Source organism: Macaca fascicularis, chromosome 2, assembly GCF_037993035.2.
Source record: "Macaca fascicularis isolate 582-1 chromosome 2, T2T-MFA8v1.1".
In the NCBI taxonomy this organism is placed as follows: domain Eukaryota; kingdom Metazoa; phylum Chordata; class Mammalia; order Primates; family Cercopithecidae; genus Macaca; species Macaca fascicularis.
Genome location: NC_088376.1, coordinates 52,459,750 through 52,478,673, shown reverse-complemented (window position 1 = coordinate 52,478,673; position 18,924 = coordinate 52,459,750). Strand labels below are relative to the sequence as shown.

Here is an 18,924-nt window from a genome sequence, read left to right as displayed (position 1 = left end):
GCTTACGTTTGAAGATGATACACGGCCAGGAGTGGTGTCTCACGCCTGTAATTCCAGCACTTAAGGAGGCCAAGGCAGGCAGATCACTGGAGATCAGGAGTTTGAGACCATCCTGTTTAACATGACGAAACCCCATCTCTACTAAAAGTACAAAAATTAGCCACGTGTGGTGGTGGGTGCCCGTAATCCCAGCTATTCGGGAGGCTGAGGCAGGAGAATTGCTTGAACCCTGGAGGCGGAGGTTGCAGTGAGTGGAGATTATGCCACTGCACTCCAGCCTGGGCAATAGAGTGAGAATCCATTTCAAAAAAAAAAGGATGATACATGTATGCCTGCCTTAGTCTAAGGCGGCCCTAATTTTTTCCAGTCTGTGAGGAGTCTGGAATTGGAGCACACCTCCAAGTACAGATAACAGGTGAGGTGGTTCACTTTGGTGGGTGTTGTTCTGTTTTGAGTATGGATGTAGCCATTCAGGAAGTGGCCCCAACATTCTCCTACCTTTTCCGAGGCAAAACTATCAGTGGCCTTGTCTTTTCCTTACACTTTTCTCCTTCAAGGTGTTTGGGTGAGGGAGAAAGGACTTAGCTCTCCTAAATTAAATTAAATGAAACAAAACACAAGGCAGCTCCAGATTTTAACTTTGACTTTATTTTACCCTATAAAAATATTAAGGGAGGCCGGGCGCAGTGGCTCATGCCTGTAATCCCAGCACTTAGGGAGGCCGAGGCAGGTGAATCACCTGAGGTCAGAAGTTGAGACTAGCCTGGCCAACATGGTGAAATCCCGTCTTTACTTTTGAAAAATAAAAAAATTAGCTGGGCGTGGTGGTGGCAGGCGCCTTAATCCCAGCTATTTGGGAGGTAGAGGCAGGAGAATTGTTTGAACCCGGAAGGTGGAGGTTGCGGTGAGCCGAGATGGAGCTATTGCACTAAAGCCTGGGGGACAAGAGCGAGACTTCCCTCAAAAAAAAAAAAAAAAGAAAGAAAGAAAGAAAGAAAAAAAGAAAAATTAAGGCACAATACGTGAACTTGAAGAACATACAGTTCTGTTTTAACACTTATGTAATCAGCCCGGTGCTGTGCGAAGTGCTTTACATTGTCTCATTTGATTTACTTAATAAACTCCTATTTGAATCAAATGGAGTGGGGTAGGGGTTTCCTGGAATTTGGCTTACCTCGCCATCTCCCCCCACCCTTTCCCTTCAGTGGAAAGGGAACCAGAGAGAAAAGAAATTGAGCTGCTCTGAAGGGCAAGGCCTCCTCCCACTTCCCGCAGCTGTTTCGCCAGGCTTGACCTTCTTCCCTTAGCTAGAGGCAGGGGGTCTCCACCCCTCGCCCAGATCTAGTCGGTGGGAAGGTGGGTGGCTTTTTTCGGGTCATTGGCGCACCCTCCCTACTCCTAGCCACCTGCTCGGGTTCCATCCCAGCTCCAGGCTCCCTGGAGGGCGGCAGGGACATTCCAATCCTCCCACAACCCTCACGGATGTTGCGGGGGAGGGGGGCGCAACTGCTCTTCTCTTCCAGCACCCAGCTTTGACCCGGTTTCTTCTCAATCCCTAGTGGCCTGAGTCACCCCCGTAGAGGAAATTAAGGATTGATGAATGGTTTGAAAGTTGTTTGTTTACAACCCACCCGTTGGCGAAGCCGCATCTCCAGTGACAGAGGCACTTTCTGGGCACCGTCTGTGCTCTAGCAGACAATTGAGAGCCAGGCAGCCAAGATGCCTCCTCGCCAGACCAAATATGGTCACAAGAGCTAAGCAGCCTCTCGTGGAAAGGCTGGCCTTGTTGGAGTCTCCCCACGCCGGGGCGCACCCGGGCCGGCCTTTGGGCAGAATCGCTGGTCAGCGCGGCGCTCCGGGTGCTGCCGGCCTCGGCGTCTGGCTGCAGGGGAGGGCGCGGTGTCCAGGACCGGCCCTTCCTAGGCCTGAGCCCCTCATCCGCTTGCCCTCCGCCACCCCCGGCCTTGGTTTCGGTCCACAAGCCCTTGATGAAACAGGCTCAGGCCACTTTCCCTTTGATCCCGCCCCAAGTCCGTGGTAAACTCAAAGGAACGCAGATGCAGGGCTCCGCGGGAGAGGTCCGCGTGGCCGGGAGCAGTGGGTGGGGGGCACCCGTCTCCTCTTACCCAGTAAAGTACCCATCACGCCCAGGGTTTTCTGGAGCCGGAGTGGGAGGAGGAGGAGGAGGAAGAGGAGGGGCGAGCGGGGGCCGGCCGGCTCGGGACTAGGAGGTCATACATAATTCAACAGCTCAACTTTCGGGCCCGCCTCTTTCCTGGGGGTGGGAGTTTGCTCCAAACTTTGTTTATGGGACAGTCCGGGAGCTGCTGCGGCCGCGCTGTCTGCTTCTCCTGCGCCTCCTTTTCGCCCAGCGCGAGCTCCTTAGGCCAGCTCGGGGGATGTGAGAGCCGAAGCCCCTAGACTGCCAGGCACCGAGTCGGGTCAGGATTTGTCAGCCAAGCCTCGGCTCCAGCTCCGCAATCTCGGGACTCACCCGAGCGACCCAGGCCCGACGGCAAGTTCGGGCGGGACGGCGGCCGCCTCGCGCTCAGGCTCAGCTTCGCTGCCCGCCCAGGTAGTGCCCGCTGGAGCTCGCGCGCTCACCCGGCACCACTCCAGGGCTCCAGGCTCCCCAGGCTTCCGGAGTCGAGACGTGGTGGAGTTGGCTCGGGCTGAACTTCTTTCGGGGGGCTGCCTGTCCCGGAAAGCTGCGACCTTTCCTTTGCCATCCTGCGGTTCAGCAAGCCTCGAGTGCAGTTACTCCCTCCACCCCTCGCCCTTCCTTCTCCTCCTCCCGGCAACTTCTTTGCTTCAAGAAAGTTGCATAATTCTCGAGGCCAGGAGGGACCCCTCCCCCATCCTGCTGGTCTCACCGCTGAGTGTCTGGGATCTCCAGGCGGGCAATTATCTGTCTCCTCGTTTCCTTTTCCCTCTATTCTTCCTCCCACTATCTCGCCCTCTCACCCTATAACCCTTTTACCCACTTCCTCCGACTTTAAATAAAAGACTGATCTGACCTTCTTTTTGCAGAAGATGAATCCGGCCTCGGCGCCCCCTCCGCTCCCGCCGCCTGGGCAGCAAGTGATCCACGTCACGCAGGACCTAGACACAGACCTCGAAGCCCTCTTCAACTCTGTCATGAACCCGAAGCCTAGCTCGTGGCGGAAGAAGATCCTGCCGGAGTCTTTCTTCAAGGAGCCTGATTCGGGCTCGCACTCGCGCCAGTCCAGCACCGACTCTTCGGGCGGCCACCCGGGGCCTCGACTGGCTGGGGGTGCCCAGCATGTCCGCTCGCACTCGTCGCCCGCGTCCCTGCAGCTGGGCACCGGCGCGGGTGCTGCGGGTAGCCCCGCGCAGCAGCACGCGCACCTCCGCCAGCAGTCCTACGACGTGACCGACGAGCTGCCGCTGCCCCCGGGCTGGGAGATGACCTTCACGGCCACTGGCCAGAGATACTTCCTGAAGTAAGTCAACTTGGAGCCGAAGACGGCACCAAGGCACAGTGCCCAACGCGCGCGTGTGTTCGTGTGTGTATGTGTGTGTGACACACACACAGAGAGAGAGAGATGGTGTGTGTCCTTCCACGGTTATTTCACAGATATGGAGAGCTGGAAGCAGGGAGTGAGTCTCTGGGTGTTGGAATTGTAGGGATCAGAAGCGGAGGAGAGTGTGGTGAAGTTCATCCACCATAAAACACACAGGTGACTTTGCTCTGAATCTGCAGGATTGAAGCCAACTCCTGGGCACAGACCCTTAGTCCCTTCCTTGGCCACTCTGAGTCAGATAGTCCAGAGCCAGGCCCTTTGGGATGTGACACCAAGATAAATGAGAGAAAAGCTGTGAAGCTTGAGGAACAGAGGGACTTTTGGTGAAGTAGGTGGTCTGCAGGTTCTGTCTTCTTGGGAAAAGCAAGCTGGAAAAGTGAACAGTGGCTGGTAGGCCGTAGTGCTCCCAGCTGGGTGACATAATGACCACACAGCACAGTGATGTAATTAGCAACTGTGTGGTGAAGTAGCTGTGGGCTGGACAAATCAATCGTGTGGAAATTGTGTCAGGAGTTTTATTGCATTAAACTTGTTAACCTAAAATACCATCAAATCACAAGCCTGCTCTTCTTCCTTTCACATTGTTCCAGCTTTTTGATGTCATGAATTTTACATTAGTTCAAATTATCACATTACACCCCACAGGAAAATATATTCTCAAACACTAGAGGAGATTGTTTCAATTGCAGTACCCTAAGATAACTACATTCTTCAGGAGAAACCAAGCTGGAACTTGAAATGTTCCATCGAGGTCATAGGGTCAGACTATCAAAGATGGAGGTTGTGCCAGCCTGACCACTTGGTTCAGGATTGCCTGCACTGCCAGTGAGGGAAACTCCTCTCCTAAAAAACTGACTTAGATTTCATTTTAAAGCCTATATTTCTTTAGTAGAGTAGCCTTAGTTCAAAAGACTATGTACAATTTTAAAACTTTAATCAAGCCTTTCTTTGGCACTAATATTTGATGCTTTGATTGCTATGAGAGAGCTTTAAGAATGCATACACAGTGATGGATGAAGTTTACTATAGTGAACCCTTTGACTCATACCAGTGACCAATTCCTATTCCTTCCCCATCTCAAGGCTGTTAGTATCTTGTTCAAGGAGTTCTTTTTGTGTTTCTGAGGTTGGTATAATGCTGAGATTCTGAAACAGACTTGATGGTCATTTATGCGACGGCTGGTCTTCTCTGGGTTATTGAGTGATAGTTTGTACATGTGCTCAGTCCTTTGACTTCTAAGTAGTGGGTGGAGTCAAGTATGTGATGTAATAACATGACTTTTTTTTTTTTTTTTTTTTTTTTGAGACAAAGTCTCACTTTGTCACCCACGCTGTAGTGCAGTGGGACAATCTTGGCTCACTTGCAACCTCCGCCTCCCGGGTTCAAGCAATTCCCCTGCCTCAGCCTCCCGAGTAGCTGGGATTACAGGCACCCACCACCATGCCTGGCTAATTTTTGTATTTTTAGTAGAGTGGAGGTTTCACCATGTTAGCCAGGCTGGTCTCGAACTCCTGACCTCAAGTGATCCGCCTGCCTCATCCTCCTAAAGTGCTGGCATTACAAGCTTGAGCCACCTTGCCCAGCCCTACATAATTTCTAAACTGTGTTTATGAATATATACACACATACGTATGGTATATGATCAGCATTAACTGTGATTATTAAAAATATGAAATAAGAGCTAAGCTTGCCTAAAATCTGAGGAAAACTAGATGAAAAAGACCCTGAAACAAAAGCAAAACAAAAAAATTGCTTTTACACATTGTGTTTGGAGTGATTGGAGTAGCACAGAACTGCCTGTGAACAAGGGCAAAAGTGGAATTAGCCTTGGATTTAGAGAAAGTTGCCGTGATCTCTCTGCCCATCCCCCCAACCACAACCACTCTCCAATCCAAAGCAGAGTGCATCTTCATTTCACTCTGGGTAGTCAATGAAAATGACAGCTGAAAAAAATGTGTAAGTAGTAGGCTGGCCTGATCTGGTGCTATCCCTGGAAGTTTTTTGGCCAAGTGACTAAGAGAGGTTAAGAATTTGTCAGTGACTATTGTCTTTCAGGATAAGCAATCTGCCAAGAGTTCTCTGAATTTCTTGTAGAGTTTGTTTAAAGTTGTAATAAGGTAAATGTCATACACTTTGTTACACAGCCTCAAAAGGTAATATATTTCAGTGGATTAAGTAGAAGCTTGCAAAATGATGGTGACTCACTCAGAGTTAATTTTCATTAAGTCTGTTTATTACTTTACTTGCCATCTATGAAATAGGGCTGGGGCTAGCAGATAAATCTTTTTTTTTTTTATTTTGGCTGGGGTAGAGATGGGGTTTCACTATGTTGCCTAGGCTAGTTTCAAACTCGTGGACTCAAGTGATTCTCCTGCCTTGGCCTCCCAAAGTGCTGGGATTACAGGCATGAGCTACCATGCCCAGCCAAAAGAAGAATCTTTTTCTTGACTTTGTTGGGAGTTGAGGGCTTTATAAGTTAGAAATCAAAGGATTTGGCCGGGCGCGGTGGCTCAAGCCTGTAATCCCAGCACTTTGGGAGGCCGAGACGGGCGGATCACTAGGTCAGGAGATCGAGACCATCCTGGCTAACACGGTGAAACCCGGTCTCTACTAAAAAATACAAAAAACTAGCCGGGCGAGGTGGCGGGCGCCTGTAGTCCCAGCTACTCAGGAGGCTGAGACAGGAGAATGGCCCGAACCTGGGAGGCGGAGCTTGCAGTGAGCTGAGATCTGGCCACTGCACTCCAGCCTGGGCGACAGAGCGAGACTCCGTCTCAAAAAAAAAAAAAAAAAAAAAGAAATCAAAGGATTTTAGAATAATAAGGGTCACTTTTGTTTTGTTTAGTTTTTGACTAGAAAACTGAGGCCAGGGAAAGGTGATGATAGGAATTTGGGAAAGTCATGTGGTTATTTAATGGTGGACCCTGGACTGGACCGCTAATCTGTTGCTGTCTACTTAGGGAACACTTTTCCTTTTTCCCCAGCCCACCTTTCCCCCATGTCACTTCCTTAGCTAAACAATGAACTTAATGGGAAATAGAGCCTGGACATCTAAGAAGCTTTAAAAAAGCCTTTTGTCATTTTCTCAGGTAAGATTGTTGCTAGGTATATGATGTAGTCACTTTCTGGAACCTCCCGAAGGCACCTTTCCTGACCATTTACACCTTTCCTGTGGTGTTCAGATGTCCTGTGGTATTCAGATATTCCTTTAGAGTAATAATGACCAGGGCATGGTGGTGCCTATCTGCAGACCCTCCCACCTCCACCCGATCTCTAAATAGAAAGTTCTTAAAAATTGGAGTAACAATGAAGCAGATTGAATGTTAAAACACGTAGCCTCTGAAAACCACTGTGTTCATTCATTATTCCTGCTGTTCTCTAATTCTCATGAATCAGGCTGAGGTGTTGAGCAACCTGGCACACTGATTGAATACCGATCACATTAAATTTTTAAAAGGTCTCTGATTATAAATAGAATACATGCTTTTACAGAAAATGGGGAATTATAAAGAAGAAAGTTATCTAGCTTCAGTAGAATTTCCCATCTTTACTCTTTTGCAAACATTCTTATAAAAATCTTTCATTTGAATAACGTGATTTTATAAGAAAAAAGATTTTATCCTCCTCTTAAATACAATTCCAACTATAATATTTGACTGTTACGTCTAATTTTTAGTGACAATTTTAGTGTTCTGCCTTTTCTGAAATGTGTGACAGAAAATTATTTTTGTCCAAGTGATCCATGCACTTGGTAACAAATCCAATATACAGGAGGACTTTTGTTGAAAAACAATGGTTTCCTTCACCTCCTCAAGGCTCACAGACGGAACCTTTCAATTTTTTTCAACTGTTTCCATATTTAATTCTTAGACTGTTACCTTCTTAAGCCTAAGTAATATGCTTTTACCACCATGTTTTGATTTATCAACTTTTAGCACCTGATATGAAAGTGAGAATGTAGCTCTTTAAGCTAGTTTTCTTTTTTCTCTCCCAGGTTTGATGTTTATTACATTTTAGGTTTGTCTGTTAGGTCACCTTTTTTTTATAATCACATTTTTTTTTTTTTTTTTTTTTTTTGAGACGGAGTCTCGCTCTGTCACCCAGGCTGGAGTGCAGTGGCCGGATCTCAGCTCACTGCAAGCTCCGCCTCTCGGGTTTACGCCATTCTCCTGCCTCAGCCTCCCGAGTAGCTGGGACCACAGGCGCCCGCCACCTCGCCCGGCTAGTTTTTTTTGTATTTTTTAGTAGAGACGGGGTTTCACCGGGTTAGCCAGGATGGTCTCGATCTCCTGACCTCGTGATCTGCCCGTCTCGGCCTCCCAAAGTGCTGGGATTACAGGCTTGAGCCACCGCGCCCGGCCCACTTTTTTTTTTTTTTTTTTAAAGACAAGGTCTGTCTGTGTCATCCAGGCTAGAGTGCAGTGGGAATCATAGCTCACTGCAGCCTCAAACTCCTGAGCTCAAGTGATCCTCCCACCTCAGCTTCCCAAGTAACTAGTACTATAGGTTTGCACCACCATGTTTGGCTAATTTATTTAACTCTTTTGTAGAGACAAGGTTTCCTATGCTGCCCAGGCTGGTCTCAAACTCCTGGCCTCAAGCAATCCTCCCACCTCGGCTTCCTAAAGCTGTAGGATTACAGGTGTGAGCCACCACACCTGGCTTTTGTCAACTTTTGATAGTATTTCTTGATTCCTTATGGTGTATGTCAGTAATGTTTGGACTGCTACCAGTTCTACCCTTCACTCTGACAATGTTGCTTTCACGTTGCCAAAGCCCTGAACCCATAACCTGTATTTGTGCTTTGCCCCAAAGTTGACCATCTTATTCATATATGATTCTTAAAGTTGAAAATCCATAGGCAACATTTACATGACTACAATTCTGTGAAATGATTCATTGCCTTGTGTGTTGGGATTGGATTTTAGACTTGCACTGTGGGTCTGGTATTAGGATTCCTGGGCCATTCAAAGGACGAGGTATCTAGCCCTAAAGTCAAATGGTTTTTTTTTTGGTTTCTCACTCTTCATCAGTTGTTTAAATTTGTCTTACCTTGTAGTTTTTTCATATTTGGACCATGACTTTCTTAAATTTTTTTCCTATTATTTCTGATTGCCTTTTAATGTGTTCATGCATTATTTGCCATTATTATGATCTCAAAAGTTTTCTAGGCTCTCAATCTTGTCTAACCTATCAAGTCTTCTTTGTCTAAGCTGTATGCCAAGATTCCTTTCTTGTTCTGTGCCGTTCTGAACTGATTATTCACTAGGCCCACTACAGAGCTGTCATCCTGGGACTTCTTTCCATAGCTGGAAGTGCGGTTTCCTTTTCCCGTGTCTTCCTGTTTGTTTGGTTTATCCCTCATTTTGCTGCAGTACATGCTTGAGTAACTTCTTAATAAATGGTTTGTAGGAGGTAAGTTTTTCAAGTCCTTTTCTATCTGAACGTATTTACTTAAAAATTGTTCTGACTCTGGCTTGTTTTTTCTGTTTATCTTTGAATGACAGTATTATGTAGCTGTTTTCATAAGGGCCTTTTGTTATTCAAAAAATACTGTTTGCTACCTCAGTTGTCTGTAATGTGAAGAGAGTGATACCTGTTGCCTGGTGGTTTGAAAGATGAGCATATTTAGAGCATCTGGCACACAGGAGATGTTCAGTACAAGTTAGTTCTTGCTTCCCCTTCTCTCTCTCCCAACATGCATAGCGTATTTACCCAGCCAAAATCAGAAGCAGAAACCTTGGCAATAGGGGTCAGGTGATTTTTGACTCTGGATTACAGCTGTAGCTTTGAGGGACAACCTGGATCTGGAGTTGAAAGTCAGTTTTAAGTTTAAAATAAGGACTTAGAGTCAACTTTCCTGGTTAAGAGAAACCTAAATAGGAATGCTCACTGTAAGTGCCCTTTTGCTTCAGCATCTTGGGCAGAGGATACTCAACTCCATCTGATAAGTGTCTAGTTTTTGTTGTTTGGAATCTAGATTGTCACTACAAATTGAGCTGTTTTTGTGTGTGGGATAGGGGAGGAAGAGGAAATGGAGAAGGGGGAGAAATGAGCAGGAAAGGTAATTGACATTTGTTGATTACCTGCTGAATGCCAGACAAGGCAGAAAGTGAGTGTCAGTGCATCCCAGAGAGAGAGCAACAGAATTGTATGCGTATGGAACTTTTTCATAACCCTAGATGCTTTTACATATATTATTTCTTTTAACCCTCACAGTGATCCTGTGAACAGGTATATATTATTACCTCATTTTACTGTTGAGTAAACTGAGGCTCACTGAGGTTAAGTAAATGCCCTGGGGTCACATAACAGGTGAGTGGCAGAGATGGGATTAGAACTCTGTGATTCCAAAACCTGTGTTCCTTTCCTTATGCTGTGCTGTCTCATGCCAGTTGTGTGGCCCATAATTAGATCTTGTAATTATGTATCCTTGATGATCACATAACTGTGGTGGTGGAGTGGTGGATGGATTTTTAGAGTTTGCTTCTGAACTGAGTCTGGGTTATCCTATTTGAAACTGTCATTGATGGTGAGATAGAGACGATGGAAGAAAACCCAAATATACCAGAAATGGGTAGTACACCTCCAATGCCTATTTATATTTTATTCTCATCAAAATTTCCACTAAGGTGACTCACAACAGTAATCTCATCACTTTGGGGTGCCGAGGTGGGAGGATTGCTTGAGGCCAAGAGTTTGAGACAAGCCTGGGCAACATAGTGAGACTCTGTCTCTACAGAAATATATATATATATATATATATATTTTTTTTTTTTTTTTTTTTTTTTTGAGACAGAGTTTCACTATTGTCGCCTAGGCTGGAGTGCAATGGCGCAATCTCAGCTCACTGCAGCCTCCAGCTCCCGGGTTCAACTGATTCTCCTGCCTCAGCCTCACGAGTAGCTGGGATTATAGGCACCTGCCACCACACCCGGCTAATTTTTATGTTTTTAGTAGAGATGGGGTTTCACCATGTTGGCCAGGCTGGTCTCTAACTCCTGACCTCAGGTGATCAACCTGCCTTGGCATCCGAAAGTGCTGGGATTACAGGTGTGAGCCACCGCACCCAGCAGTCATACGGATTTCTTTCAGCTTATTCTTTACTTGCGTGCTCTCTTTCCTGGACTTCTAGCTTTTATTTAATGTTCCATCTAGGCATAGCAGAAAATAAATAAGAAAGGAAAAGATGACGTTCACTTGCTCAGTGCTCTTAGGAGAGGACGTGAAATGAAGAAACATTTACAAAGTGCTGAGCGCAGTGCCTGGCACAAGCACCACCTTTGCAAGTTCGTTCCTGTTATTGTTCGGGTTTTAGGTAGTGAAGGGGGCGACGATCTTCCAGGGCCTTGCCTTTGTGCCATCTAAAGATCTTTAGCCAGTTCAGCTAATTTACAACTAAAAGTCATTGAACTCGGCTGAGCGCGGTGGCTCACGCCTGTAATCCCAGAACTTTGGGAGGCCGAGGCAGGCAGATCACCTGAGGTTGGGAGTTTGAGACCAGCCTGACCAACATGGAGAAACCTCGTCTCTACGAAAAATACAAAATTAGCCAGGCATGGTGGCGCATGCCTGTAATTCCAGCTACTCAGGAGGCTGAGGCAGGAGAATCACTTGAACCCGGGAGGCGGAGGTTGCAGTGAGCCGAGATCGTGCCATTGCACTCCAGACTGGCAACGTGAGCAAAACTCTGTCTCAAAAAAAAAAAAATAAATAAAAATAAAAAAAATAAATAAATAAAATCATTGAACTCCTGTGTGTGTTAGCATCGTGAGTATGTCTTAAAAGAAGAAATGTGTGGCTGGCTTTATCACTGCAGGCAGCTGACAGAATCTGGAGAGAGGGAATACAGACAAACCAGGCCAAAGAGCTGGTTTCGAACTGTGTGTGGTCCTAGAGCCTTGATCAGCTGCCTTCCATCTTGGTTTGCCGGAAGCCTTTGTAAGGTGTGTCCTCGGTCAGTCAGTCATTTATAATATGACTACAGGTCTGAAATTTGCAGCTGTACAGAATGTCTGTCAGTTTCTCCCGTTGGCTATGCTCCTTCTGGCCTCAGGAACTTGGCACAAGCTGTTTCCTGTGCCTGGAACACTATTTCCCTGCTTTTTGCCTGCTTAACTCCTCCATTACCTTCAGATATCAGTTTTGGATGCCACATCCTACAGGAAATTTTCCCTGACTTGCAGCCCCCACTCTGGTTTCAATGCTCCTGCTCCTCTTCCCCTAGGCCCTTCTGTTTCCCCAGTCGTTGCTCCACTCCCGTATTACTGTTTCCCGCCCCCCTGCCCCCTTTTTTTTTACTGCACTGTAACCTTCATCAGGGCAAGAACGATGTTTGTCTTGCTTGGCATTGTATAATTTGAGCACAGTGCCTGGCACATAGTAGGTGTTCGAAAGGAACCGTGTATTACTTATTTTTAGCCATTTTCATTGTAAACTTGCACCCTGGAATTCGTAGGAGTCTTCCATGCTTGGAAGTGGCATTCCATTGTATCTGTGCCCCTTTGACTGCAAGATTAATGTCAGAGCTCCAGATACTAAATACAGTGGAGAGGGAGATGGATAAAGGCTGGGTGTTCAGAGAAGTCTCATAAAGGTGCTTAGACATAAATAGAACCTTCAAAAAATGGGAAAGATATAGGTAGGTGTGCAGACAAGCCTTCCAGGACAAAAGGGATGGGAAGAGAGGTATAGAGGCAGAAATGCTGAGGGTGTGTTTCTGAGACTAAGAGGAGCTTGTACTGACTTGTATTAAAAGATAGGTGTTAGTTGGTAGATGATTATGCATCCGATTGAGGTTCTGGAGCCTCAGCTGGGATGAGCTCATTGACCTTTTGCTAGTGAATGTCAACTTTCTCATCCCTTAGTTTTGAGATACACGAGTCCTAGCTTTTTGTGACCGTAGCATAAGACTCCACCATTGTCACCTATGTGGAGATCCTCCTGGTTGTTTAGAGAACTAAGCATTTTATACTGACTTAAATGAGTCTAGAAATGATAGTCTTCCTATCTATCCTTTCATAGCTCCATCTATATTCAATTTAGTAAGTACAGTTCCAAAATTGTGGGTGGTCTTTACTTCCCAAGTAAGTGGGATACCAGGCTACCCTTGACTTGGGACCGCCCCTGCTGGATCTATCATTTCTGCTTGTAAATGAATAGCTTTTGAGTCTGCTTGTTCCCAGAATATTCTCTTGTGGTTTTCGGTACTTTCTCAGTTCCTCTGAGGCTGATCAACTAGACACAGACAAACTGAGTTTCTGGAACCGTAGTCATCCCGTCAGGGCCCACCTAGGCCCAGTTCCCTGAGGATGCCCTGCCTGAGCAGCCAGTAGCCTCCCTCTCAGGAACACATCTTCTAAACTCGAAAGTTCGTGTTTTCAGGTAACTTCTTTAAATTAAAAAAAAAAAAAAATTTTTAAAGAGGTAATAAATACATTTAAGTCCCAAAAAGCTAAAATAAGTACAAAGGCATTTACTGGGAAGAGTCTTTCACTCTCCCCCGGTCCTCTTGTCCCCCTCCCCAGAGCACTAGTTTTTTGTTTTTCCAGAGAAACTGTGTGAGTACAAGCATGCGAGTATCAATGTAGACATCCACCTAGACCATGTCAACACAATACAATGGTAGTGTACTGTACACACTCTTCGGCACCTTCTTTTTTTTCACTTAATATAATGTATCTTGGAGTTCATTTCTCTTCTGTACATAAACATCTGTTTTCTTTAAGGACCACATAGTATTCCATTGTTTAGGAATTTAAAGATACATCATGTCCCCTATTGATGAACATTTAAATTGTTTCTTTCTCTTTTGAATTAAAAATTTTATGTGTTCAAACACTGCTGGAGGGAGAAAAATGGAAAAGAAATTCTTCTGATCTTCTCTGAATCCCCCATATAGAAAGTACCACTGTTAACACTTTATTCAGAAATATTCTTTGCACAAAGAACAGCTCTCTGGTTCCCATCTAATTTGTTAGCTAGCTAGTCTGTTATCTAATTTATATGTCATCCACTGTTCTGTCAATCAATCTGCTTATCCTTCTTATACAAGGCTGATGCATGGTCTACCAAATTCAATAACCAGTTAGAGTGGATGCCCAACCAATAAGAACTGATGGCATACTGCTGGGAAGTAACTGATTATATAGCTTAGTGCTACTCAAAGTATGGTCCATGGACTGATGCCAATGTACAATTGTAACTGGCCTATGAAGAGCTAGATACAGAAGTTGGGAGTATTTAGAAACTTTATGGCGAAATGGCATTGCTGTGACATCCAAGTAGGTGACCAATGGAATTATCTTGTGGAACAGGGTAGTTTGGGTGTGTCGATCTTGTGTGGTGAGTCACATGTGGTATGAGCTATGTATAAGCCATCCACAATAGGACTACATACTGGTCTTGACAGATTGGAAATAAAACCCTGGTCCTTCACCATAGATAGTTTGAGAAGCAGTAATCTGTTTATCTCTCTCAGTGACCTATCTAATATGTCTGTCATCAATCTCTTTATCCATTCACCTATGTATCTACTTACCTATCATTTTATTTTTCCATCCATCCTTCTAGCTATATTTTATGCATCAACCAATTATTCATACCTTTCATTAACTTAATAATAATTCTAAGAGATTGAATGTCAAAATGGAAATCTGTGGCACAAAGGTTATATATAATCTGTTTTCTAGTACATAATATATTTTATGTCTTTGTGACCTCTATGCTAACTCATTATTTTAAAATTTTGCTGTGGCACATCTCAATTCTGAACACTGTACAAAAATCCAATTTCTCTTCTTTTTTGTGACTAGTGTGCTGGTAAGCATTGCCAGCGACAGACTCAGGAGTCAAAACCTGGTGACTGGAGAAAAATACACATGCTGGGTTGTTTATTTAAAAAAATAAATTTATTTTTGATGGCTTTTCTGCAGATTTTAAAATACTGAATATTTTTCTCCTAGTTTGCACTTGCAAAGCATTTCTTAGCCCAGGTTTTCAAAGGGGCACGTAGCACCTATCACAGTTGAGGCTGCAACTTTGATAACCCATCAGAAAGGAGAAAACCCAAGCAAATGGTAAATGTGACTGTAATGAATAAACATAACTTTTACTGACGTCATTTATTTTGGGGTTTGTTTTTAAAAAGCTGGCTTTTGTTATAAAAATAATATATACTCTTACCAAAAAGTCCAAACAGAGCTGAAGGATATAAAGTGAAAAGTAGGGGCCTGGCAGTGGTTTATGCCTGTAATCCCAGCATTTTAAGAGGCCATGGTGGGTGGATCACTTCAGGTCAGGAGTTTAAGAGCAGCCTGGCCAACATGGTGAAACCCTGTACCTACTATAATCCCAGCTACCTGGGAGGCTGAGGCATGAGATTGCTTGAACCTGGGAGGTGGAAGTTGGAGTGAGCTGAGATCAGGCCACTGCATTCCAGCCTGGGCAACAGAACAAGACTCTGTCTCAAAAAAAAACCAGAAGTGAACAGTAAAAGTACTACCCACCTCCCAGCACCACACCCCCTCCCCCACCAACCCCAACACACACACTAGGTTTACTCCTCAGAAGTAACTACTGTTCACAATTACTGTGTTATCTTCCAAGGATTTATGATGCATATATGTGTATATGACTTGATTGATAAAAACAGCATTACTTTGTTTTTGCATTGTGGGAAGTCTCTGTTACCGGTTAAGCCTCACATAACCTCAGGGCTGGGTAGAGTACAGACATGGATTAAATTCTGGAGAACTGGATGCAATGCCTGATGGGATGTCTTAGGGTGAAAAGCCTTATCCGGGTAACCATGATCTAGAGACTGGCATTTGGCTTTGGGGTTCAAGAAAGTGACGTCTCTACTGGCCCAAAACTGGTCAGGTTTTCGAGGACTGTCTGATGTGAGCCATACTGGGGAGAAACAGGGATAGAAATTTTCATTGCTGTTCCAGAAGTATAAGTAGTGACTGGAATGTTCTGCCACTCTGGAATGAAGGTACTCATAAGAGTGATTTAATTGCTGAAAAGTTGCTTTAGTGGTGCTGGAAAAGAGAAGAAGTGAAATCATTTTAATCATTGAAGGGATATTAGGAGGTACCTTTGACAGGATTTGGTGATGGATTGGATAAAGGCAGCAAGTAAAGCAGGAGGAAAGGAAGATTTGCAGATTGCTGGCTGTCTAATGTCAGGGCCGGTGGTGCCTCTAATTGTAGCAAGGAGTACTGGGAGGCTTGGAAGAGGTGGAGAAATTATTTAACATGCTGAGTTTGAAGTGACTTTAAGATGCTCAAGGGAAGTAAATGGGGCATAGGGGAATGTGTATAATTATTCAAATCCTGGTATGGTTGAGATTTCTTAGAGAGGTTACAGATAGAGTGAGAAGAAAAGAGAAGTCCTGATGGACCCTGTAAAGAGATGGAGAAAGAATAGAAAGAGAGGTAGGAGGAAATCCAGAGAGTGGAAAGAAAGTCTTTCAAGAAGGAAGAATGGTTAGCTCTGTGGCGTGTTTCTCAGAGATCAAGGAAGATAAGGACTGAAAAATGTCCAGTGAATGACTTTTCTACGAGGACACTTTCCCAGGATAGGTTGGAACAGGGCCTGAGGTACTAATTCTTATGATAATTCAGATAATTTAGTTTTGAGAGAGAGAAAAATGTGGAAAATAAAGATCTCTATTAGATAAGGTGTGAATATACTCCCACAGAGTCCCACGAGTTCCCATATAACCTGTAATGTCTCTCACTTTATTGCTGTATACCACACGTTTGCTTATTTAAGCACCCTATTAAAACGGGGTCCGAAATCAGTGTTTTATAACTAACTGAGATAAGTTATAAGGCTCGGGTGAAAACATGACTCTAATTGATATGATCATCACTTGCTGTGAGGAAAATTACAGTCTCCAATCCTAGCCTGGTAAAATTGTTGTCACAATTTGTAGTGCACAGGACTGTTATTGCTGGCACACGTCATAACTAAATTACAGCCATAAAAATAGCAGATTATGTTTGGAGAGTATCAGTTAAAAATTTGTGGTTCCAAATATTATGTAACTGTAGTTTCAGGTAAATGTTTATCTTTCCTATCTTTGTTTCTCTATTCACCGGAACTGATTTTGATACCTGGCAAAGGGGACTCAGATTAATGCAAGTAACTTCGTCAGGCCAGTTTGCCCTTTCACAATATAAAGTAAATAAAATGTGTTTAATTTTATCAAACTGGTTTGAGTTTGGCTGCATTTTGTAGTTAAAGCTTGTATTATGGTTAAGAGGCTATTCTGTATTTTGCTAATTTGGGAGCACTTGGTGGCCTTGTTACAGATTTGGGATTTGTAAAGACATGTGAATTTAGTAGGCCGGATTAAGAGTCATAAAAGAAGCCGTAAACTTGAGTGCTGCTCATAAAATTACTTAGGTTTTCTGCATTCTCTAGTGCAACCATCCCCACTTTGTGGGTCTTTGTTTTAGGTACTATGTGAAATATAACCCTATGCGTATGGAACTTTTGGCAAATAAGGATTTCTCTTACAAAATTATATCGTCCAACTTATATTTGGGTATTCATGCATTTTAACATAAAATCCAACCATAAAGCTACATTGTAGAAAAACTTGAAGGAAGGAAGGCAGGAATGGAGAAAGCTGATCAGCTACCTAAAAGTTAAGCTGTAACCAAGGGTATGTTTAAAACATCTCTTTTTTACCTAGGCTTTTAAAAAAGTTTAGCTATCTTATCTATCATCTAAGAAAAGTTAAACTTGAGTTATTGATCTTGCATGTCTGCATCCAAAGTATGAAGATGACAGGGACTGTGCTTTGGGCTTTGGAAAACTGTGTTCTCAAGCAAAGGTCCAAGAGCTGTAATCCGTATGGTACACAGTGGAGCCATTGTTCTTTGTATTTGTCTGTTGTTAACTTTTTAATAACTATTAAGTAGTTGGTGATTATTAACAGTAGGAGCAGAGTGTAGGGTCATTATGGACAATTTGGAGTGTCAACATTAAAGAAATGATTTTAAAGGTTAGATCCCAGTTGTTGAGGCTTTGCCTGAAACTTTGGCAGGTGAGTAGAGTGAGGGATGGATCAGCACAGCCTTTTTTAATTATTAGCCGTAGTGAAATGAGTCAAGTTTTGCCACAGTGCTTTTTGTTTAACCTAATAATTGGCCAGCCCTAGTTAATTGTCGAAAACCATTAAAGGAGTCAAATTTCCCAGTTGCACATGCATTGGAATGTCCAGCTTACCTCATGTGTGTGAATAAAGGGCCAGTGTGTGGCTAATTAAAGTGCATTGTCCTTTAAGCAAAGCGTCAGTAACGAATTAAGTTTTAAGAGTTCTCGAAAGGCCCTTCTGAGGACTGGTAAACATCTTGGTGGCTGGTACATATCGTATGGAGTCTAGGTTTGAGAGCTGCTGAAAACAAGCGTTATAAACTTCCAAGTGAGTGTGGAGGTATAAACTGATGCCATGGAGTTGCTTTAGCTGAAGCAAAAGATCATATTTACTGACACTTATTACAAATGGGTTTTTAAAACAATGTCTGTTTTGTACAGTGACAGTAAAGTCTGCCAAGAGTAAAACAAAAAGTTATATTGTGGAACAAGATAAAAGGACCCTGCATAATAAATAATATTGAATGCCATTAAAATATGAAGTTTCATTTCCAAAATATAAATATGAGCTCCTAAATGAATGTTTAAATAATTTGATTTTTCTTTGATTTGCCAGTGACTTGATACATAAAATAATTATGGCTCTGAATATGTCCAGATCTAGACCATCACAATAAAGAATATATCTGTATAGTAAATACAAAATAAAGCAACGACAAATGACATCATGTTTTAGTGATAGCTTAAGAATTGTTTTTTTATTATGATAGACCAAAAGTAGTTTATTGGCTACAAATAATATATTTATTATCTGCCAGTTTCTAAGAGTAGCATGATATCTCTGATCCAAACTATATTGATTCTGGCCAGGCTCGGTGGCTCCCTGTAATACCAGAACTTTGGGAGGCCGAGGCGAGTGGATTACTTGAGGCCAGGAGTTTGAGACCAGCCTGGCCAACATGGTGAAACCCTGTCTCTACTAAAAATACAGAAATTAGCTGGGCGTGGTGGCACACGCTTGTTATCCCAGCTACTCAGGAGGCTGAGGCAGGAGAATCACTTGAACCAGGGAGGCAGAGGTTGTAGTGAGCCAAGATCGTAGCACTTCACTCCAGCCTGGGGGACAGAGTGAAACTCTGTTTCAAAAACAAAAACAAAAACAAAAACAAAACCAATCTATCTAACCTTTATCTATAGACAAAAGCATTGGTTTGTGAAAACCATCAGAGATATAAGCCATAGAAACTTTCCATAAGTTCTTTAAGATGCA

The 18,924-nt window shown here is 43.8% G+C and overlaps 1 protein-coding gene across 3 annotated transcripts in view; it reads left to right on the top strand.

Moving 5' to 3' along the window:
* The first annotated feature begins 2,314 nt into the window (after window positions 1-2,314).
* The window catches only part of WWTR1 (WW domain containing transcription regulator 1), a 143,367-nt gene continuing 126,757 nt past the window's right edge, over window positions 2,315-18,924 (top strand). For 2 of the 3 annotated variants that reach the window (XM_045385124.2, XM_005546076.5), the window contains exons 1-2: window positions 2,315-2,575; window positions 3,031-3,464. In XM_045385124.2, coding sequence (XP_045241059.1) covers window positions 3,034-3,464 — 431 coding nt within the window. In that variant the 5' untranslated portion in view covers window positions 2,315-2,575; window positions 3,031-3,033. Of the gene's footprint in view, window positions 2,576-2,880; window positions 2,882-3,030; window positions 3,465-18,924 lie in introns of all 3 variants that reach the window. The other variant, XM_074031268.1, reaches the window with a different exon arrangement.